Below are 24787 nucleotides of genomic sequence, written 5' to 3' on the forward strand. Positions count from 1 at the left end.
GAACTATTTCACGACAAGTTTGAGCGTTCCGTTAGTAGATGGCGCCATCAAACAGTCACTATCCTTGTCGCACATATTTCGATCTCTCTCGCACTCACATACTGGTTACCAGTCAACTAAAAATCATTTATTATTACTTAATAACAATGAAAATCGTACGGAAAATGGTCCTTGAATGTTGCTAGTGGTCTATACTTGACAACACAATTGCAAAAGTGCATGAATTGTCTTTAGAAAATCAAAAAATTATTAATAATGTCCATTAGCATTCGGTGGAGTGTCGCTATCCTTGTCTTTCATGTACCTTTCTCTCTGTTTCCATCACCCTCGCTTTATCCTTGTCTTTCATGTTCCTTTCTTCCTCTTTCACACACTCGCTCTATCCTTTTCTTAGATATTCCTTTCTCTTTCTTACACACGTACTCGAGCTTCGGGTGTTTGGCCGCTAGATGGCGAGTCGGTCGATTGTCACGAATGATAGCTATATGTCATATGTCGATTCCAAGCGCATATTCAAATTTTTGTCACTTTCGAATGGCGGTATCTCTGCGAAAAATGATCGCAAAAACTATTTAAAAAACGCATTTTAAAGCTCGAAGTTTCTAGTTTTTGAATCGAGGACTCATTTTTTTTTTCATCGTTGATTATAATACTATTTTATCGAGATGAAGCGCAAGAAACAAAGTTTCAGAAATTTTTGTCTAGTTTGACCGTATGCATGGGCTAAAAAAAATTCTTTCACATAAATCCAATGGAAGGCTCTTATAGAGCAAACATTCCTCTTTAATTTCGTTTGTTTGGTTTCGTTGTATGATTTTTATTGACCGAGTTATTCGCTATCCAAGCAAAAGAGGAACTTTTTACTTTGAACGTCTACAACTTGCGAACGCATGATAGTAGACAATTTTTCATGAATGTTTTGGAAAGCTAAGAGTATTTTCTTTCAGGACCTTTCGTGAATATATATGAAAATATATCCCCGTATTATAAATATCAGCGGGATATGTAAAGTATAAATTCGTTGTATTTGCGTAGTGTTTTCATAAAAGTAAGATACAGTATAGAAGATAAGTAGTACAGTAAGGAAGAAAATGTAAAAAGAAATTTGTAAAGGAATACGGATCGGTGCAAATGTCCAGATGCTATCGGGCGCACCTTAATAAAGAAACTGAAAATATCAGCGACAGAGCTCGCTTTTCCTAGAAACTCACGTAAAACTGTGGCGTAACACATGTTATCGCGTGTACTGATAACCGTGCTACCGTTAGTTGATGGGTTACTGGTCGTTACTAAAAGAAATATCGCTTCTGTTATACCGACCAGCATTTGAAGCCTAGGAAAACTGTATTGATCGCGTTAAGCGCACGCGCACGTAATAATTGGATCACATGTTGGCAGGATAATGCTAGTCGGCTAGACACCAGTAGAAGCATCTGCGCTACGTTCGCCGTACACGGTACTGAGCCCGAGCGGCTACGGCTGGAAGAGCAATTCGCGTAGTAAGACACGTGTTCCACAGTGGTCGTGACAAGGATCGCGTTAAAGTCCAGGCTGGATCGCTTGCTTCGTCACTGAACGGTACATCGTCTTCTTATCAATGATCAGAACGCGTAACAAATATTTAATTAAACTAGTGAAAATAGAGTCGACACGGTGAAACTCTAACGAGCTTCAGTTTAGAAGGTAAACACATTCCTTTCTTTCTTTTTTACATGTTACAGACACGGGATTCTCGTTAATTCAAATTCAATTTGCCTTATACAGGTATCGAAACCCTATTCTATTTTTCGATCGTACGTCAATCATCTAAAACGTGAAATATTGTCATTACGATTTTGTTTCTCAATTTCTTTCGTCTAAATTCGTATTTGATCCTTGATGAAGCGTTTGGAATGAATATTTCAAACCGTCCAAGTATGCGGGTTATCAGGGTTGAAAACGGTTGCAGTCGAGACGTTCCAATGGCTATAAATACTTTTTGTGAAATCGTAATTGAGCAGTAGCCCGTATGTTGCGGAACACCGCGGTATAGATAAATCTGCATTGCGGTGATGTCCTGCTGGAATGTATTCCTGTACTTGTCGTGTTTTGCGTGAAATCGTTCAATCGTTAGCGTCCCACTCAACTGTATTCGACGGTACATAGAGACTTAACGAACCGACAATCTGATCGTTAATCTCGTTCGGTCAATTTTATCGTTAACTTTATTGGAATTTATTTTTTAGATTAGATATTGTGAAATATAAACGCTCGTGTGAACATATAAATGTCAGCTATCGTTGACATTTTTAATAATTTTAATCTCTCTGAAAGTAACCTTTCAGTTCTAGCTCACAATTAAATTCCATTTTTGTATAAAATCGATTCAACGAAATGTCAAAGTATTCAGCGATTTCTTTTTCGATATTTCTCGCGTTTGCTCGGATACGAATAACGTTTGTTGGTAAGATCACCGCTACGTAGGAATGTCCTTGTTATTACAGTTGTATGGTTTTGTTTACTGTAAATAATGGCTGGCGAATTGGGAGATGTTCGAAGCAAGCGAAGCACTCACCGAAGCATACGTCAAATTGCAGTTAGAATTCCAATAACCTTGGCACGCTTGTTGCTCGATATTGCATCCCCTCCCACCCCCGCGGTACCTAGTGCTAGATTAATTTGAAATTCTCGCGGCATCGAACTTTCGATGGAGATGTTGCTACGATCGATGATCCACTTTTAGATGCTCCACGAGGGCTCTGTATGTTCTTTGAACATTGGCTTCGATAGCGTCCTAACTTTAAAATAAACTTTGACCGAGTGTTTTTCTAATCTGTTCTTATCCGAGATTGTAAAATTGTTATATCTACATAATTTTCGAAAGTGTTCTAAGAAATAATTTGGAAGCAGATTTCCTTTTGGGAAATCAAGTCATCAAGTCATCAAGTTAAAGTGCACCTTTAAGAATGAATCTAGAGCAATTTCCGTGTGCGATTTTGACGGACCAGGCTATCTTAAAGGACATCCGTGATTATTTCATATCACGGGTGGTAACGGCAATCTAACCATTCTCATTCACTCTAAATACACGTAATGAACGTACGATAATGATAACGGAGCAGCAGATTGCGGGGGAGGGTAACTATCGGCACGAATATTGAAGGTCAGATTGTATCGTGTGCATAACGTTTAAGAAGAAAGATGAAAGTAGAACGGAATCTAATTATTTATTCTAAAAATGACCAATTTTTGTTTTGACATAATTAATTTTGACATAATTGTTTTGACACAAAGGGAGAGATTTTGTTATTATTAAAGAGAGCAACTAGCACACATATTATTAACAAAAAAATCATCTTTTCTACCCAAGAAATCACGAGAAAGTTAACAAAATAATTAACAACTTTGTAATCTATAGAGTTATAACTTGAAAATTAATTTTTTTTTTACTTTATTTACTTCTTTTATTCATTGCTCGAGAAACCAAAGGTTGAAATTTTTACTTTATACTTTATTTTTCATATGTAATTTCTCAGTAAATGTAATTGGTACTTTCGTGTATAATTTGTTCCATGCGCAATATGAAAAAATTGTTGAAATAAGCATTGTTTGTTATTAAAAGAGGTATCCAAAACAACACAAATTTATATGGCATTCCATTTAAAAATACGAATTGTTGTGTCCCTCTGCTAATAGTTTCTGAGAAAATAGCTTGTAACACTTTACGCGGTTCACCTTGTATGTAAACACACTGATATCAGAGCAAGTTATTTACTATGTACTACTAGAAAAACACCGACGGTCTTGAAAGACACAATTTATCACTGTAATCACTAGACTGATCAATGTTTATGCATTTATATCTAATGGAAATATTAGAAAATCTGTAAGAATGTGCACTGATGCAAAAATGTATAAAATACCAAAAATAATATATTTAGAAAATAAGATACACCTCCATTTAAGTCTCAATTTTTATTTTCCGTATCTGTAAAAATATGAATTTCCATAAACATCCGTAGCCCAGTAATCACTGTTCCAAACTATTTAGCTTTCTCTTGAAACGCTTTTGGTATCTGTTAATTTTGAAAATTTTATGGAAAATAACGTTGCAAAGTTTTCATTTCACCGATGGAAATAGTAAAACACTTACGTTATCTTTTCGACGAGGCGCTACTGACGAAATGATGTTTGTCGTGCAAACATGCCGATGTGTGTTTATGCAGTTTTCATTCGTGTGCATACAAAGTACGATCGACATTTCTGCGACAGGAAGATCAATAACATAAATTGCGAGGAGAAAGAAACCGGGACGTAATTTTTCCTGTAGGAACGATGACTAATGTGAAAGGTGAAGAGATCGTAAGCTGGCAGACACACTATGCAAATACGGAATCTATAATGACAGGGCATCTGATAACGATGTACCGTGCTGCATAATTAGTATACGCACGTGTCGATTTAACCTGTTACGTGGTTTTTAGTTTTTGACATTGACGCGATAAAACGGAGAATAGTAACGAAGGAAAGCATCGAGATGTTACATAAGTATGTATTAAAAAATTGGCGTTAAGTAATGCTTGCATAACTGTTGTATTAAAAAGTATCTTACGCTATTATATTTGCCAGAAACTTCGATTTCAAAATTTAAAACAAACTCGAATTATTAATATTCCATGAAAACAGCCACTCTTTTATTAATGCAAATAAGATTAATGTGCAAGTAACATTAATGTGCAATACAATTTTATATATTTCTCTAAAATATTTGGTGATTACTTAAATGGTGAAAACAATAATTGGAATGAACTGTTTCTGTAAGCTTCAATATTAGATTGCGTAATTTTATGTATTTGAGCCAAGTGGAAACATGAGAAAATGTACGTAGATATGCACGAATGCGATAATATACAAGGTATGGACAATGAAATACATGTTGCACTGTTTAGAAAACAAAAGATTTTCATGTCTTTATCTATATTTGTATAAATTTTCCGCTACAATATTTAAGTTTTTAATAGTATAATTATACAAAAAAACATATAATAATTTTAACTATAATACTATTTTATAAGGATTCAACTCTTATTAGCAGTACGTAAATGTTTACTCAATCAAATATATTTACAAATTACATATGGGTATGTTAAACGTAAACAAGAATTTAATTACGAGATAAAACAAATGTGTCAATGCGTATATCTTATCGTAGAGTAAGTACATAGAAGACTAATGAAATATGTATAAACAAATGTTCATGTCGCTGCCGGGTTAGATATACCTAAATACATTTCTTAGAAATTCGTATAAAAAAAATGAAACGTGTAAGAAATTATAAGTTTTCTATAGTAATATTTAATGGTGCATTAAATGGTGCAATTTACTAATGCAATGTGTCGTGTTAGTTTGAATTTCGTTTTTTATCAGCTACAATATTTCAATAACGAAAAAACTCCGCTCCATTTAAAAGAAAAAAACGTCAATTGTCTTGAAGTGTCAAAAAATGACCTTAAAATACTATTTTTGTCCATTATTGTTGTCCTTCTGTAACCCAAACAATGTATTCTTTCAACATTTTGTTCTCTCACAAAAGAACATGCGAGATATTTATGATGCAAGGGTTAGATGGCACAGACTGTATACTTACGAGCAAAGTAATGGTCCCTGTCACTGTGCTCGTAATGTATGTTTCATTTGTTTGAACTAAACTGAAATTTGTTGCGACGGGTGAATGTAGGTCAGGCCATTATTGTCTGTAAACTGATGTTATAGTAGACCTCTAACTGGTTCTATCACTTCTATCGGTACTAAATGATATGCTGATAGAGATTTACAAAAACAATTGGCAACGGAGCGTCGTGACGCTGAGAATTGAGTATTAAGGCACAAGACTATCGCATCCAATATTTAAAGCTTGGCATGGCATCGATAAATAAAGCTTCAAAGCAAAAATGCAGATTAACTTAATTTCGATACCATCCAGTCGTTCAACACTTTAAACTTATTTCATTGGTGTGATTATTGATAATTATTATTTATATCAATCATATACTTTATATTTATCGATATTGACAATATTGCAATCACTATGCTAGACATAATAGCGTAATAAAGAAAAAAGAATTTACGACAAAGATGAAAGAGTTGAATGTGAAATCAGCATAGTGATATTGGTATTCGTGTTTTCAAAAGTTTATGAAATTGAATGTTACTTTTAGAAGTAACTGGTACGAAAACGGTCATTTCATTTTTACTACCCTGTCTACCACTTGTATATTCATCTGAAAATAGCTGAGACGTGTCAATATCGAATACTTATTGGAGTGTTGTACGTTTCTGTTGTACAAGATGGTGGACGTAACGACGGCGCTACCATCCACCGGTGGCGTGTCTCTAATTGGACGCACCAGAGGTGCACTCAGGTCTGTCAGGTCTGCACTGGGAGGCAGCGGAGAGTATCTTCAGGGTCTAGGAAGTAGAATAGGGTCCGCTCTAAGTAGCAGTTTAGAAGAAAGTGAATTGACCACGACCCCGTCGACGCCGCCCTCTTCGCCACAAGCACCACCTCAGACTACCAAGCAGGAAGAACAGTTGTCTAGAAGAAAATTAAGGCTTCCCAGGTACGCACCTGCCTCGCAAAAATGTCTTCCTAAATAATCTGTGACATATTATTATAGTTAACAACTTTTGGAACTTCTATGCAATGCATAAAAATTGCAATGATTCATACGTAAGATGTTGCACGTGAAATGTCAAGTTTTTCAAACACGTGGAATTATTACAATGTCATGCAATTATTGTGATGGCAGATGGTACAAGTTATATATCAATTTAACCCGTTGGGGACAAGCGTTACATATTTACATTGGGCGCCTGGTGTAAATGTGTGACGCTCGACCCAAATGGTCCTGCAGTATTGTTCGCTATTTCTTTCTAAGATCGGGTGACACAATAAATGCAGACAAATAATGTCACGCAATTAAAGTTATGTATCGAGCAGCTTGCGTTAGACAATAGAGACATCGGAGTACTGCTCCATGTCAATATTCAGCTGCGTATTTCAGATCAGATGGTCCAGAAAAGAAACCAGTCTCGATACGAGGCTCTTTCACTGATTACTCGCCATGTCGAACATTTGAGTCACGTATTAAGAAATAAATATCGATGGGCGAAACTTCGATCTAAAACTACTTTGAAGAATTGTACGCATTTATGATAAATCAGATATTTTAAACGTTTTGAGCACGATACGAGACATAGGAATATTAAAACAATCCAGAGGAAATCATTGTGACCACAAAACAGGATTTTAAAAAATGATGTAATATATACATATATTCTTTAATTTGATGAGGAGCACTACATGTAAATATTTCAAAAGTTGTTTACAAATAAAAATATGCCAACTTCTACAAATTTACAAATCGTACTGAACGGAAATAAAAATATAGAGCTGATAATAGCATTTTACAGACCAAGTAAAATTCTTTTTGACTAGAAAAAGCGTCACTTCTTTTAAGTCAAGCTCAAACCAACATGACTATGATTCATGAAAAATTCTCATCCGAAAATTTCATACATCAATGCCATTCGTGTTCAGTTTCGGGACTGGATTGTCGTACGAGGACTACGAAGCGATAGCGAGGCACAAACTGGAACGTCAGGGTAGCACCAATATGTCGAGGTGCGCGAGGAAATACCCTCCAGGGATGACCTACGAGGAAATAGCGTCCTCGAGATCAGCCGCGAACAAAAAGCAAGAGAACAAAATCGAGGAAGATAATAGCCCAGACAGAGACAGCCAGGAGAGCATAGAACCTCTTCAGGAAAAAGACATCAAAGCTACGGGACCTGACCCGTACGAGAAATTAAATTACAAAGCAGGTGAGCAACAAAACAGACATACCTCGTTCGAAGAAAATTTTTCGTGGATACTTGCATCCATTTAATGCCATAACAAAATTTTTATACAGTGCACAGTGGGCTGAAGAGTGTTTTAATCCAATTACATTTGGATTAAATTACATAGTTAATTCCATACAAAGGCGTTAATTGTTTATTATAATCGTTAATCATACAGAAACTGAATATTTTAAATGTTTAATTAATAATCCAATCAAACAAAGAAATGAGATCGACTGATACCTACAAAGAACTGATCAACTTCTAATACGAGAGAAACTGCTCATAACATTGAATTAATTGACTTACGAAACCTTGTATTTACTATTTGTTTTGATGAGCACTGCACGTGTACAAAGTTGGTTCCATAAAATTGTAAACATTCCGTACTCGTTCTACGTACCACATAACAGATGTTTCTGTAACATTCAAAATAACGTAACGATCCATTTTGCAGTCCCCTTATTTTATAAGGATGTACCCATCGAACTATATGTTTCCGCTATTTCTCGGTCTTTGAAACGATATACCTTTACCTCACACGAATTTGCGTTCGATGGTTTAGCATGATAGCAAGATTGTTTTTTGGGAAAGTGGTTTTGTATAATACATTTCATTTTTTGTTTTTTTCCTCACAAAGCAAGGGCCCCGACCCGCTATCAGACGGTCGTTTTCCGTTTAGGTAAATGAACGTTGATGTGAATGTATTGTGAACCACCGCAGGTCCTGTTCGTTTCTCACAGAAGCCTCCCTTTCGCATTGTATCGAGAGAAAAGTTTCGCTGGGAATGTCACGAACCACAAATCTCATAACCCATATGTTTCCGTTAATACGAAGAAAATGCAATAAATATTATCGCGAGTGCAAGCGAAATATCGTCGAGACTTTTCTGTCGACGCGATTGCAATTGTGTATTTAGATCTCCGCAAGTCTCTGTGTCCCTTGATGGATAAGTGTCCCTTTGAATGCTTTCACATGAAATCACCTCTGTGCAAAACTGTCAATCGTGTAACTTGATATTTGTTGTGAAGTAATTACGAAAACTAGACAGAACCCATGGATATCCCTTGCTTTTTAGTAAATAGAAAAGCAAAGGCGAGGAGAATTTCACGATGCATCGATGAATCCTTCGCCTATTCATATTCTGTTCACGATCAAATTCGGTGTAATGGAAGTTCACGGAATTAATTGTTCCATAAACAACCGTACAATCGTTGCAACATGGAAGAATGTCGCGCGTTTAATTTCTCGATCACAAAATGTAAACGCATTGATTCGTTTACATTAATTTAATTAGTAGAATTTATTGAGTGGAGTTATCTACAGGCTAAGAAATTTAATCATTTTGGTACGCGAAGCTTTTGACAAATTTCAAGCAAGTAACTTGAAACACACGTTTGTAGATTTTACAGTAGTATATTGCATTCCCCATTCGATTTCGTGATAACATCTTCCTTCTTAGGGGTGCACTGTGTATCCAAAACCTTTCAAACGTACAAATTTGCGCTTATTCGGGCAGTATGCATTTTTAACCCTTTGCAGACCGACTTTTCTGATTTCAGTACATTTCTGTTGAGCCTCACTCGATATAAGATCGCAAAGGGTTAAAGTGTGCAAATAGATCCCTACTGTCTTATAGGACAGCAGGGTCGCTGTACCTCCCCTGTTTGTGTATACGTGTCTCAAGCCTTAGATTAGACGCATCCCTGAGGATGTCGACGCAACAGATTTCACGTGGCACACGCACCAAAATCTGGAGTATTAATTAGGAGAGCAGTAGATACGTTGCGATTAAATTAGACGAGTGTTTCCTGCAGAATATTGTTTCAGATATGCCATGCAGTAGCGACTCGACAAGCGATCAGGATGGCTATGGGCCTAGCACGAGTCTAGACTCGAACATGGACGGTCGTCGAATGTGGCATAGATCAGGTGAAATTATTTTACGCTTTCGTAACGGAAACCATTCTTGTCTAAATATTAGAAAGTTGTCTTTGTGTTGTTCAGCAGTATCGTTAGTTTGTTTGCATTTCAATTTCCCCTTTTTTTTTTCTTTTTGGATATTATCGAGAAAACAGATCAATATTTTTTGTTCAAACACAGTTTGAAAACGCTGATCTATCTATGTATTGTTACTATTTATTGAGAGGTACAATTGAATATTTATTATTCAGGTTCATCGGGATCCGTCCAATCTTGGGCTTCCAGTTTATCGGCAGACAGTCAATCTGAAGAAGCTGCGGCAGATTTTATGAAAACTTTCGTGCCTCTTTTATTCGACGCTCCGAATAGTATTGATCAAGAGCAGAAGGCAAACTTTGGTCAAATGGTTCTTGTATGTATCTTTTCATTAGATTTCGTGAACAAACATTCGTTCGCTGATAAGAGCCATTTACCCAGGCGTACGGAATCGATTTTCCCCTACTTGATATATAATACATTATTAGACATAAAAATTTTTTAAATATGTTGTTCTTTATTTGTGCCTGATTTAAAATGTATAAAGTTAAAAAGGAGAGTAAAATATTTTAATCGCTTTATAAGATCCTTTTATTACTCGCAGTTCGAATCCAACTAAAGAATAATCGTTGTGAAAATGTTTTGCAGACAGAATCAGGTAGGATATGGTTCTCCCGCGTGGTGAACGCTAGAAGAGCCCGGCCATGCGTGACAGAAGCATCGTTTTACTCGCTGGCACAGCATTTCGCCGTGGCGCTTTTCGAATGTCACGAAGCTGACGATTTTGCACCTGCGAAAAGTCTCATGAACATGTGCTTCACGTTTTACCATGAAGGTATCTAACTCACCCTTCGTTCGTTCCTTTATTTTATATATAAAAAACTTCATGAAATTCTATCACTTTGACAAACAGTCGATCGGATCCTATGATCAGATCATGCTCATTTTTTGTAATTGTACTTTATCTTTTTATTATTTACAATTACTTTACGTTGATCACATTGAGCTAAGTTAAAATATTTATCTTCGATCGTTTTCGTTATCTTTTCCCAATTTTGCCATGTACTACTAATCATGATGCGTTGAATGTACCGCAATGTATTCGTCTCTGTCAATTTTATTCCGTGTCAAGTGTCGTCTCGTAGTTGAAAGAGTAGTGAATCAGTTTTAAAAGCAACTACTTATACTTTCAATTCACACGGTTCGATTGAATCAGTTGAAGTGCCAGGATTGGAACCCTATCGAGAATATTTATACACGCATCTGCGTGTACAGCCGATATGGACATCCATGAGATTTTGGACGGCGGCTTTCTTCGACGCAGTACAATGCGAAAGAGCTTCCAGGCCCGTTCCTCCAAGGCCAAAATCCCTAGATCAGGAAGCCATCGCTGCCGAGGATCGCCGATTTCAGGCTAACATTGTTTTCGGGCAACTCGGGTAAATGCATTTATTAGAAAACATTCATGGAACTGGTTAGTTCGTGCTGTGTTTAACAGAATTTAATTTTTAATATTACGGTTCCTTGAATTAACCCCCTATTTCAATTTCCAGGACGTTCACTTGCAACATGCACGCGTTTGGACTTTCGCGAGCTCTGTGCTTGGAGTTTCTTAGAAAGCAATGTGTAATCGCAAACCTAACTAAAGGTAAATTAGACAAGTAACACGAGTTACATTTGAGGGAAAGAGATTGTTTTGTTTCAAGGAAGTAACGATACGTATAAAACTGTCTGTAACACTCTACAGTTGACAGCATTATGCACAGAATAAATTTTCGATCATTCGTAAAGCTCAGATTTTTTCCAAATTTAACTACAGACTAAGCCCCGTCTAATACGTACTCGTTTCAAGATTTGTCTAAATACAATTGTTCACTGTTACAGAGCAAGAAAAAATGTTACGAGACAACATTGAAAGAATGTTCGACGAGACTGAACCGTGGCGGTAGTTTTGCTCGATTTGAATCCTACGAATTGTGGGAATGGTTTGTTTGAAACATCTCCACTGGAACACGATTCGCGGACAAGATCAACGCGACGTCAATTAAAATAAATCTCTAATTGAAAGCGAAACGCGCAATTCTTGAAAGAAAAAGTCAATTTCATTGCGAAGTAATGAGCAAATCGTAAGCGCTGAATGAGAAGGTGCGCGTCAACTCTGACAGAACAGAGACTGTTCCTAAGTTAAAGTAAACAGAATTGTGGAAACTCGAACTGTATTAGAAATTTCTGACAAATTATAAAAGCGATTCTATAATTCCAATGCATCCATTGTATTTCAATTAATTTATTATATCGTAAGTACTGTGATTGTGGAATCGCAATTATAATATTCTTTACGAAGGCATTTCTAACTGGATTGGACTTATTTAAGTATCTTCGTTGGTTTTCATTCTCGGAAAGTAATCTTAAGAGTGCGAGTCACGCTAGGCGATAAATAAACCGAATTCAAAATCTGCGATTGATACGCAATGTTGGCACGAACAGACTTAAAGGCTGAAATTAAAGAAGGCTGCACATACAGGTTTTACCAGTAAATGACATCCTAGCAATGAAAAAATTGTTCTCATGACAAAATTTAGGTTTGATAGACGCAGCCCATTTTACGTCCAGCCTTCAATTGTCGAATTAGCTTTGTTTAATAATCAGACAACCGTGCCCCAATTGTACTTAAATAGTAAGCATAAACGGACAATAAATTACGTGAAACGGAGCCGTGATATTGGTGATTACTCTGAGGCGATAACTGAGGTTAATATATTTCTGTACGAGCGAAGGATAAATGCCCCGATCTTTAAACGGCATAAGCGATTCTTGCAATGTGAAAGCGTGTGGCTTTTAACACGCGATACATCTGAAACCTAGCCGATTAGAAACGATAGTTACCGCCTGTGAAATAAATATTTCCACTTGTTTTGTAACTTCGAGTAGAGCCAGAACATTTTACGCAATACTTGATGATAGTTTGCACGGCCCTTGTTGACGATAACCATTTAGAATATTGTGTTCGACTAAGAAGATTTAGCGATTTTCTACATCAAAGTTACTAAATTCTAATCACTGTTATCATCGCAGCAAATTCATATAAGCAGACTTCGGATGTTTATGCAAAATCATATTTTCATAGATACAGAAAGAGATTTTAAGCTTAAATAAATCTTTGTCCTATATCCTTGTAAACAACGTAACATGTATATTACTGTTAATGTTTTATCTACTTTCGCATTAATAAATATTTTCATTTGCCGTGAATATATGAAAATCCGCAGTCTACTTATAAACGATGCAGAAATCGGTTAGGATATTTAAAAGTTATTCTCGTCGAAGTCAATCGAGAATTAAGGATATTTCGCAAGCATTGTCACGAAATTCATTTTCCAGAGTTTTATCGACAAGCTGAGCGAATTACGTTCGACAACATTCATGTATATATGTAACACACAAGTTTCTATGTAACGACATATCATCAAATTCAAGCAACGCTCTATTTTATTTTGTATATCTGCCTGCACTCTCAGCGAAGATTGTTAGCATACAAAGAGAATCATTAATAAACTACTTTGCCACTATGAGAAACGTGTACTTGCATAACAAATACTTGATTTATATACTAATTTATATGTTTCCTCGTTACACTAAAAGAAACATTTTTGTATTTCTATTTATTTATATTACAGTTTTCAACCATAGAATTTCTTGTAATACAGTCACATTAAACAAACGAGGATAACATGTAATATATTTATTAGTGTATTAGAATTATTACATGCTTCTAGTTATTAAAATTAGAATTTGTTTGAATCAACAGACGCTTTACGCTAAAATTTCGGATTTATGATCAATTATGATAATTTCGAAATATGTTACCGAAATACTCGAATCAAACGTGCTGCTTGAGTTCGTTTTCAATGCTTGTAAACACTGTCCATTACCTTTCTCATTTGATATCGATTTATATCGACAGGTTTCCCAACATTACCCTTTTTACCATAAGGTCTAGTCAATTCTAAGAAACGCTGCATGGACATTTTATCCGTCGATTTTGGACGTTTGTCCTCAACGCTGGCGTTCGTCCTCGGCGAAGGATTTTTACTGTAAACTCCGTATCTATCAAAAATGTCCTCTTTCTCCTCAGGTATCACTACTTTGCACTCGTTCTTATTCGATTCTGCGGACTTCTTCGTCTTCGTTTTCGACACTTTCGTGTTCTTCGACAGAATAGACGCGCCAGAAACTTCACTCCTGCCAACTGACTCCCCTGATTTCGCAGTCGACGGTTCAGATTTCTCTGACAATCGATCTAGAGACGTCCTCACGCGACCACTTTTCAATATTCTCTGGAGCTCTGTTATTTGTCGATATTCTTCCGGGGCCTTCCCGTCACCACATGATTTTGGCTTGTCGAAACAGCTGCCGTTGTAGTCGAATATGCTCCTCGGACAGCGGGAGTTTTTCAAGCAGGCTTCGATCAAGTCAGCGAGATCTGGACGGTCGTCCCGTATCGACGAATAATCGGCAGCCAAAGCTGTGCTTGTGTTCAAAATTGTCGATTTACTCTGGGTAACCTTCTTCGTTTTGATCTTCGCTTTCGATTTACTTTGGTCCGTTAACGTCGAAGACGCAGATTTTTCGATTCTGAGAGCCTTTGATTGTTGTAAATTGCTCAATTTGCCAGTGCTGGATTTCCCTTCAATCATTTCGACGCTCGTACTGCTGATCTTTGTGTCTGATTTGCGAATTTTTATCTGCGTATTCTGACTCTTGTTCGATTTTACCTCGACAACTTTACCGGTAAAGGACTGTCTGTTCTCAACATCGCGTTTTGACTCATTTTTCGCGACGTATTTTGATTGATCTTTCGTTACTTTCGTTGATTTCTTTCCAGCCAGTTGAAGCGACTTGATGATGGGAACCTTCTTCTCCAAAACGATCTTTTCATTTCCGATTATTGACCTGTCTAGACGAATATCTGATGTCTTTTTCGAAATAGGATTCTGAACTGCTTTTCTACGAGTTTCTTCTGACAGCTTTTTCGACGATTGAATCAGGGACGGAACTATTTTCGTCGATCCTCTGGAATTTGTATTGTAGTGTTTCGAGGAGTCTTCGAGCCTCAGGTTTGTTTTCGTCTGCTTCGGTGCCAAACGAGCATGAGGAACCTAATAGAAAGAAAGAGACTTTTCAAATTGATAACTGTTTTCTAAATATCAGATTTTTTTTAATGGAAACGTGTTGTAGTTCGCGTAAAAATAGGGAAAGTTTTATTCACAATTTAGTTGTTTTTTAAATTACTTTATTAATAGAGATTGTCATAATATATCAACCGAGAATAGAAACAAAGTGAAGCAGCGCCTTTTTTCGACCTGGCAAATATTCCTCACCCCTTCAAACTGTCATCTACAATCGAGAATGAATGATACTGTACGATTACTTTTGGTTCATTCATTAGTCCTCCGATTTGTTCTAACTGAAAGAGTTGTTTCCAATCGTGAGTCGTAGCATGCAATTTCTCGTTCTTACGTTTCATCAACGGTTTATATTTCTTGTACAATGTTTCCCACACGGAATTATGACTGAAGATCTAAAAGTTCGAAGCGTGAAATAAATAGTACATGGTATCTTCTTGAAATAAGTAGGAAATGATACCTCTTTCGCCACATGCGACAACGATGCCAATTTCACGATGTCATTCACGGTCAAGTAACCAACCAATCTGTCGATCAGATTCCTTGGCAACGTTAGAAGAGTGTTTCTTTGACCGACAGCGATGTTTCTTACGTGTCTCAGTAAATGTTTACCTGACAATATTATAATTTGTACGTTCTCAAAAGCCGCATTTTAAGAAAATTGCATCCTAAAGTAAATGATCGCAAGGGTTTATTCTCATAAATGTTGTCTGTAAGGAAGCACTAAAAATAAAATAATATTACTGAACGACATGAAGTATCGTTTCATTTGTTGATCCTTTTTCTAGGAAATGAAAACGTTCAACTTGAATACTTGACGAGTTCGAAGTATATTATATTCTATATAAATAAATACATGTCTAATTTTCGAGCTCGGGTCGATTGTTGATCAAATCACATGCATTTTAGTACTTCACGAACCTAATTTATCGTGCTGTTAATTGTCTTAGGTCCTAATTTAATTCAAGAAAATTCAGTGGTTTAGGTTCACCGTAATCTATATTCAAGTGGATAAAAGGTTATAGATAGATAGACCATGGTTTGAGTTTTCTTTATTTCGTTTCAAAGTCAACAAAAAATTTCAGCGCAGGAAATAATAATTGGCACATGTGTACCTATCATAATAACATTGAATTTTGAACATAATAAACATTCTTTGAAGGCAAGAAATAGGGAAAATTCTTTTTTAGATAGAAATATCGAATAACTAACATAAATGATACCAAACTTCTTATCCTTCCATTTTCAAAATAAAATTTCATTGAATAAAACTTAGAATTTGTATTGCTCGATAAAATATTCAATATATAATGTTCAACCAAATAAATGTCCTGTTTATTTTTCGTCCTATATTACTATCCAAATTAAATTTTGCCTATCTCTGTTAGGAGGTTAGTCGAGAATTTGACGTTTTTGTTTACCAAAAGCACGTCGAATTTCGTCTTGCAACGACTTGTCTTGCTCGAAGTCCTCGAAACTAGAGGATCGTACGATCGGTGTTTTGTGAGGGCCGTGCGAGATTTTCCAAAGATATAGTATCACCTGAAATAAGGAGGAGAGTTACAAGGCAGAATCAGGAGAACGCGATCTATTCGTCAGCACCTGGTCACGGAGTACTTTCAGCCCGTAGTAATCTCTGCTGGGCGAAGGTGCTACCGAATACTTTTCCAGATACTCGATCTTACCGATCATACTCGACGTGTCCGCATCGAAGAGACCTCACCGTTGCACCTGAAGTTTTCCGGTAATTCGATGTGAATAGTATCGCGATTCTGTATAGGCATGAAAAAACAGTAACGAACGGAATCTATAGGTGGAAAAATAATTAAAGTACAATAATAATAAGCTGATAGTGTATCTTGTCATCTTGCAGACTATCGTCAGGAAAGAGAATGCGTAAACTATAAAAATCAATAAGAATGTTATAATAACATATGATATAAGAAATGCAAGAAAGCATGAGTGTTATAATCCATCCTCGGTAACTCGAATCTCAAAGGAAGTGTAACAAACAAAAAAAAGAAAAGAACAAAAAAAGGTCTGTGTGATCTGAGAATGTGAACTGAATGGTAGCGGATGCGTGGCCTGATAGGACGTCAACGTTGCATCGTCCCTTTAATAAGTGGTCGGACGTTGCTGGCGTGGTCTTGGCGGTGGGCTGCGCAAGATCGTATCCGGGCACCATCACCTGGTTGATGTCGGCCCCATGCAGTAAGTGTATGGTGGTGCTCGTCGCACAATTTGCACCGCTGTACCGTGCGACAGCGGCGCAAATCATGGTGGTCCAGGCAATTCACGCAAAGCGCGTGCGCCTTGACCACGGCGAGTCGGTCATCTGAAGTACTTTCTTGCTGTTTTATTCTTGATGGGTGTTGATGAGCATTCGCGTGCTGTTGAGGCTGCTTGCGTGGCTTGAGCGGTCGATGGATGTGAGGGAGCTAGCGCGAGCCTTCGCTGGCCCTGAGCAATCATGCGTTGCCTGAGTGGACTGAGTCTTTACCACTCATAGTCGGGATCCTCAGTTGTCCCTGCTGCTTGAATGTTCCTGAACTTGTCCACTTGCTCCAGTACCCTTCCGCGTGATAGTATGAAGTTCGTGGGTCGCTCTATGGTGGGAAATTCCTTGTCTTCACAGCGCGTGCAGTTGAGGCTGCTTGCGAGGCTTGAGCGGTCGATAAATCTGAGGGAGCTTGCCTTCGTTGGCTCTGAGCAATCATGCGTTGCCTGAGTGGACTGAGTCTTTACCATACATAATCTGGATCCTCGGTTGATGCTTCATTGTTCCTGAACTTCTTTACTTGCTCCAGTGAACCCTTCCGCGTGATAGCATGAAGTTCGTGAGTCGGTCTATGGTGAGAAATTCCTTGTCGTCTTTAAAGGACATTTGCCACTGTTCCCTGGTGTCTATATCAAACAGGCCGACCAAATGGGTGATAAGAAAGCAGTTATGTTGGTCCCGTACGCCTTGAGCGTCTGCGTTGCCCCTATGACGATGTAAGCCATTTCAAACAGAGGCTTGGCCATCCTTTTGGTCATTGGCTTGAGAGAGGCCAAGCGGTTCATAAGCAATTCGACGTTGAGCCTCCTTTTCTCAAACCGCGAGTCAAGGCGAGACCATGCCTCGTTGAATCCCTCGCTCGTTAATGGCAGATAAGAGATAGTTTGGACTGCGCTACCTGTGACGACTGACTTCAGATAGAGCATCCGAGTGATGTCATTGATATCTGAGCGGTATCGAATCCTGGAGGAAAAGATATTTTTAAATTCCATCCATTTTGTGTAGTCGCCGCCAAACGTAGGGAGAGGTAACTCCGGCAGAGGAATGCAAGATCGAGTTTGCTGCGTTTACTCGCTGGGCTGCGTGGTCTGTGTCTCTGGTTGCGTAGTCTGCGTCTCTGACTGCGTGGATGCGAACTTCCTCTCCAACTGCGCGAGTAGTTCGCGCTGACAGGACCACGCGCACCTCTGCTGCAAATACTTTCTCCTTGAAATACGCGTGGTCCAGGTGCGTTGATGGCCACAGTTTGGAGATGGCTGCGTGTTCGTTCCGGAAATCCTGGTGGTACTCCTCGATGGTGTCTCGTATAATCCGTGGCTCGTCTGGATCGATCTCTGTGACGTCCATGATCACGGTGAATTCCAAATCCCTCATCACTTCCTAGATAACGTCCAGACGCTCCCTCTTTAGTCGAACACAGCCCTGCAGCTCCGACGAGAGGAGCGCGGGAGAATGAGATTCCGTGGTCTCCATGGGCTCTGCTTCTTCGTCGACAGGATCGATCTGTTCCACGACCTGCTCCCCGTCCTTCATCGTAGAAGACATTTCACGCAAAATGTAACTGCGTGGTTACTAACGTACAACATGGAACTCACGGCGTACAGTCACTGTCTCTGTTTCAGTGTTCCGCGCACAATTTCCGTTGAGAGTTACTGGACTTACTGTGTGCGCGGTCACTGCACGTAATGGCGTCGTGAGAAAACCGTTGCGCGTCTTCAACCACGTGGCTCGATCCGGATCGAAAGATGAAAAATATTAGTTTTTGCGTGGTCAAAGGGGACAGAAAATCGAGGAAACTTTGGTTCCGTATAATTATAATTTACTCGGTAGAGAAAGCACACGAACACAAAAGTAACAAGCCAAACAATAACTAAAACGTCTTGAAACACTATCGTAAACTAAAAACTGCGTGAACTGCTTATTCAGAAGTTACGTGGGCGTGTAACCGACATAAAAATCTGATTAAACTGGTAGCACACTGAAATTTCCGTTAGCTGATTTGACCACGTGTTAAGCGCACGAGGCATAAACAGGTAATGGTGTCTCGCGTGCCAGTTGCCGGTTGCCTGCGTTGCGAGCTGCGCCTGGAACAAAGCGAGTCCAGAAGGTGCTGCCCGCTATCAGTATCAGTATCGAATTATTTTCGCCTAACTTTAGGCGCGTAAACTGAATTAGGAGTTTCGCCGACACTGCACGATGAACTTCATTTGGATCAATTGCAATACAATCCTTCATATCTTCTCTGGTTGTTGACAATTCGCTAAATACTTGGTGTTTTAACTTTCCCTATAAGTAAACATCCATGGATTTTAAATCGAGAGAACGTGCCGGGCATTTGATATTTCTTGATCGATCAATCCATTGATCTTGAAATCTCCTGTTTAGCGATCGTGTAATAATTCGAGCAGAATGAGCGAATAAGTAGAGCTTCAATTGCAATTGATTCAAATGAAGTTATCGCGCAGTGTTTTCTACATTAACGCGTTTATTTGCAAAAAATTCAAAGGGATCTTGAAAATACACACAAAATAACACATAATTAACGCATAATAGTTAACACATCATTTTTTATAATCACGTTAGAGGTCTCTTTTGAGACCATGCAAAAGTTAATAAAAACATCTGTATCTTGAACAATATTTTTTGTAAGGTCCAGCCTAAGCTACACTGTATTTTTTACAGTGGGAATGGAAGACCAACTCAGCGGTTTTATTACCACGTTCTCTTAGAAGATGTCGACACCAATCTTTTGACGAGGTAACTTGAACCGTGAGCCGTAGCCCCCTATTTCTGACGACCCGTTTTCGCTGGACGCTAGCGACGTCTGATTTCGTCGGTAACGTGGTACAAATGTTACATAAACATCAAACGGCGGCACTTACGTAATTCGAGGTTTAAGGCAGCAGGAGAGGTGTGCATAACGCAACGTATAAACCATTCGTCGTAAGCGAAATATTTACACGCTCATGTAACCAATCTCTTACACACGAGAATGGCTTGTACCGACCCTCTCCTATATAATGCGACGCTACAAGGTAAGAAGACCCGTTTCGTAACGCGCCACGAACGTTTCAAAGTCACCGATTCCTCTCGTCTACTACACGATGTTTGACTATCAACGAAAGCCAAACAGAAATGAGGATATGCATGCGCCAACGGGCTTCCCCGTGGCGAAGCACTAAATTTCTTTATCGCCCGAATCTAGAACGGGAATACGTGGCCACGTCTCGGTTTGACTTTACATAACGACGAAATCAACGTGGAACGTTCGTCTGATCTTCGTTCGCGTTACAAGCTGAAAAATAGGGCAATACTTGATTTTATCGAAATTAAGACGAACCAACGTTCTTATCTAAACTAGAACCAAACTTACATTTTCTAAAATTTAAAATGGAACTTGAATTTCATAAAATTTAAAAGTAGCCGAAATAACCATATTTTACTCTATCGGATCTGGTCGATCTATTGGAAATAGAATCATGTGAATCTACTATTTAATATTATTGAAACTCAAGTGAATAATTTGTTTGTCGAAGTCAATCTAAGTATTATTCACTAGGTATAGGTTGCCCTACCAAATATTAACACTAGCAAGGATATTAACCTCTGTAACCTGTGCCATTTTAAACATTGCACAGATATATTTCTGTTTTCATCATTTTGTAAGTTCCTAATCTAAATATTATATTTCTTGCATTAAAAACTCAAAAATGTTGTATTGCTTCTTTCATCTTTCATATTACCGTTACTTCGTGTGTGTTCCAATAATCTGGTGACTCACTGCATACGCACGGTCACTTTCTATTAGGTTGTCCGAAAAGTTTCTTTCGCTTTATTAATAAGTAATACATGCACAATATTTAATGTTTTATGTTACATTACTGAATTGCATTAATGTTACAACATGAATATCTATGAAATTAGATTGTCTATTTATATAAACACGATCACATCAAATAATTGATTGCAACTCGCGAAAGAAACTTTCGGGACAACCTAATACATAATACTGTTTACCAACGCAGCGATTTAATCTGAAAAAGAATCCGTGTAAATCGGGTGATATCTGCACACCTCTAGCTCTAGTCAAATACAGTAGTAATGTAGTAATTTGGTTGATCAAAATCGTCGATTATCGAGGAAACCTGGCGCACGAAACTCGAGGTCAACTTTTAACCCGGGAATTGTGCAACAGTCGGCCGTGGCATGACGTTCAGTTCCGTTTATTTTCTTCACGTAACTGAGAATAAACAGTATCAACGAAGTATCCTGAATATCGACAATTTGTGACACTCTTCCTCCCTTCGTCTTGTAATCCGCTTTACGTAATGGCGGTAATATAACGAAATGTATATAACGCTTGCATAAGGCACATCCCTACCATCGGCCTACACGTTGAGCGACGGCGCACAACCGCGGTATAATCTATTGTTTGGCAATAGTTATAGTTCGTTGTGTAACGGACTAGTTAATAGAGACGATCGATAGGTGACGCGGCGAGGCGTTCCTTGATTACCCCCTAGAGAGGAAAACTGTGAGGCAACTAAAGGAAAAGCGGGTCGGAATCGGCCAGCGGAGAGTGCAAGATTCTGTAGGGGAAGGTGGAGCACTGTGGATAGGGTTTCATTGCAAAGTTCAAAGAACTTTTGCGAACCAGAATTTTAAAATGAATTTCACATTCGCGTGTTCGCTCGATTAATGGGGTATTCAATTTAAATATATTTCATTATTCGTACTGTTATGCTGGACTGCGATTAGCCCTCTGTTTACACTGACTCAGCCGCCTTTTCGTCAATCCGTCAAAAATATATTACTCATCTATACTTTCTAGTTCATAGCTCGCACTCCAGAAACTTTCACATCATCCATAGTTACTAAGGGCTAACTCCACTCACCACCAGAATTCAAAAGACATATATAGGACCCAACGAGCCAAGCGCGGGCAGTTGACAACTCGAGTGTTAATTTAACTCCGTAGATCCGATTCTTCTTGTAAAGTGTTAGTGACCGCCTGGAACTCTCAAGAATAAAACTCTTTTTGCCAAAAAGAAGAATAAGTGATTCGAGTATCCCTCTCTCTTTTTCACGGCATAACAATACGATTCTTATTTCTATTTTCACTTATTTAACAGTTAGCGTTAGCTCATAGCATTGCCAACCGAATGGGAAATCTTAAACAATATACTAAACTATATAACAATGTGTAATTTCTACTTTTTGAGATGATTTAAATAACGTCTCACATAAGAAGTTAAGCAAAAGCTTGAACAGTTTTTAACTCACCTAATACCGCAGAGTTCATCAAGTTTTTACGTTACAAAGTAAAACAGTTTCGATTTTCAAATATGACTCACCGGACGAGCAATCGAGAAACCTGGACTAATAATCTCGGGTATATGCCCCTGTAATGAATCTTGTTACGAACGCGAAGAGGTTACGGAATAGATTTTTATATGGTTGTCTGTACATGATCGATCACTGCCTGTAAATACGTAACCAGAATTTATCGGATGCTGCTAGAAGTCGCGTAACACGTTGCAACAATTGTTATCAGTTATCAGTGACTCGTTACAGACATTTGGCAAAAGTTCATATTACACTTTGATTATAGTATCTAAATTTATCTTCAAATTTACCGAACTTTGAGATGAAAATATAACTAAAACCAGAATATCTAGGAAAGATAATTATTAGAATATCTGGACTGAGTTCCATTACGGTTAAGATTACATAGCATTACATGCATTGCAATTACATGGCATTATCCAGAGTATTTTATAATGAACGTACGAATCATAGATAATTTATTTCAATTGAAACTATTCACATAAATGTATGAATTGCAATTACTGTCACAATAAAATCAAAACGTCTATAAATTATTTCAATTGCAATTATTTATGATTCATTATATTTACAAGCTCGATTATTTATCGAGTTTTCTCTGTCTAAAATGATAAAAGTACGTTTTACGATTCGTCTGCTTTATTCACTCGAGATGCAGTATTACCTTCCTGAACGAGAAGGAAAAGTCTCGTAAACGATGCCAATTTTAATACACCGTCGATAATGCTGAAGGAAGTCGTCGCTAATGGTTTATACCCCATAAACATTTCGCAATATGGTTCCGTTCACGTTCTGTGAAAGTTTACGAACAACAGCGACACGTTGCAATAAGTCATAAAGTGCAGTATGAAGCAACTAGATATTGCAGCTGACAAATTAAAGGTTAGACCTTCAATTTATTATTCTTGTTGAGAAAACAAACGTCCCGTGAAAGTGAGCGCTCCAGCTTTGATTCAGCAATTACTTCGACAAATTAATGTTGAATGATGTTATACGCGTGCATCGTTGGATGCTTTCATCGTCAATTTTTACTTTACCGCGACGCTCTATGAACATATTCCAAGCCATGAATAGCCTGTACAGATCAAATTAATGTTTCGGTGCTATAAATGGAGAAGTGACTTTTACAATGAACTAATATAATTTCCTCGATATGCGTGAACAGAGTGTTTCTTAAATGATGTTTCTCATGTGATAACAGAAAAATTAAACATAACTTTAGGAATTGTTTTTCAAAGTATATAAGGCGAAGATCGATTCCATTGTTTTTTCTACCAATAATATTATCACTCAGAAGGTGTATAAAAGTATTTTTGTATGAACTTTATAATATTTGTATAAGCTTTGAACGCATTTTTCTTGATACATCATTTCTTCATCCAGTTATCAAGCTAAAAACGCAAATTTATTGAATCGATCTTTCAGAAATTTAAATATGTTATTTTGTACATCCCTAAAAATCGGAAAATTCATATTTTTTTAACATAAAATGGTCGGCAAAAAATGAATATTTGGGTACTCGAGTTTAAATGAGCTCCATTTCCTTTATGTTTTCGACGTTTAATCACCGGCTCTCCTCGAAGCATAATTTTTAACACATTCGCGACTGACAAATATTTTACGTTTTTAACACCGAGATGAGGTAGATGCGTAACATTTCAAGTGGTCTCGTTGTTAGTCGCTAGGTACTCGGTTGTTATCTATAGCATACATTACAAGTGACGTCCACGCTTCTTAATGGTCACTTTATGTAACAACAATTCTACGCCGTTCGATATCACGAGCGAACCGTTCGCCTCTTTGGCACTAAATGCATACGCGTGTATGATGCGATACAATCCTGCTTTGCATATTTAGATCACGTAAATGCGGCGCCGTATTCGAGACGCGTAATTCGAGGTACACGCACGAGTTCATTGTTGACAGGGAAGGAAAGGATCGCTGGTTCAGTTGGAAAATCGAGGGACACGCGTGGGTTCGTGTCCTGAAATTTCAGCCAAGGAGCGAAGAAACCAGAGAAAATTGGGAACAGAATGTATTGGGTATAAAAATTAGTTCACGGCCATTTTTGAATGAATTTCATATTCATTCGTAAAAAAACAAATTCAAGTAAAAGTAACCTCCGTCGCTTTCCATA

The 24787-nt window shown here is 37.9% G+C and overlaps 2 protein-coding genes across 4 annotated transcripts; one reads left to right on the plus strand and one right to left on the minus strand.

Annotated features, from left to right (window-relative positions):
• The first annotated feature begins 1409 nt into the window (after positions 1-1409).
• LOC128890081 (uncharacterized protein KIAA0513) lies at positions 1410-13416 on the plus strand. 3 transcript variants are annotated; one of them, XM_054148281.1, is made up of 10 exons: positions 1410-1683; positions 6328-6599; positions 7580-7863; positions 8522-8563; positions 9712-9813; positions 10056-10216; positions 10489-10675; positions 11057-11279; positions 11394-11488; positions 11725-13416. In XM_054148281.1, the coding sequence occupies exons 2-10, from the start codon at positions 6328-6330 to the stop codon at positions 11787-11789; spliced, it is 1431 nt and encodes a 476-aa protein (XP_054004256.1). In that variant the 5' UTR covers positions 1410-1683; the 3' UTR covers positions 11790-13416. The 3 variants fall into 3 exon arrangements, with proteins under 3 accessions (XP_054004256.1, XP_054004257.1, XP_054004258.1); XM_054148282.1 differs by having other exon boundaries at positions 1411-1578; XM_054148283.1 differs by lacking the exon at positions 8522-8563 and having other exon boundaries at positions 1412-1683.
• A 140-nt stretch (positions 13417-13556) lies between these two features.
• Positions 13557-18678, minus strand: LOC128890379 (uncharacterized). The gene is made up of 5 exons (XM_054148817.1): positions 18376-18678; positions 16448-16568; positions 15487-15638; positions 15272-15421; positions 13557-14999 (listed from the first exon to the last, which is right to left on the minus strand). Exons 1-5 carry the CDS (start codon positions 18676-18678, stop codon positions 13746-13748), a joined length of 1980 nt encoding a protein of 659 aa, XP_054004792.1. The 3' UTR covers positions 13557-13745.
• Between the last annotated feature and the right edge of the window lie 6109 nt (positions 18679-24787).

The sequence above is a fragment of the Hylaeus anthracinus genome, unplaced genomic scaffold (assembly GCF_026225885.1).
Source record: "Hylaeus anthracinus isolate JK02 unplaced genomic scaffold, UHH_iyHylAnth1.0_haploid 12000, whole genome shotgun sequence".
Taxonomy (NCBI): Eukaryota; Metazoa; Arthropoda; class Insecta; order Hymenoptera; family Colletidae; genus Hylaeus; species Hylaeus anthracinus.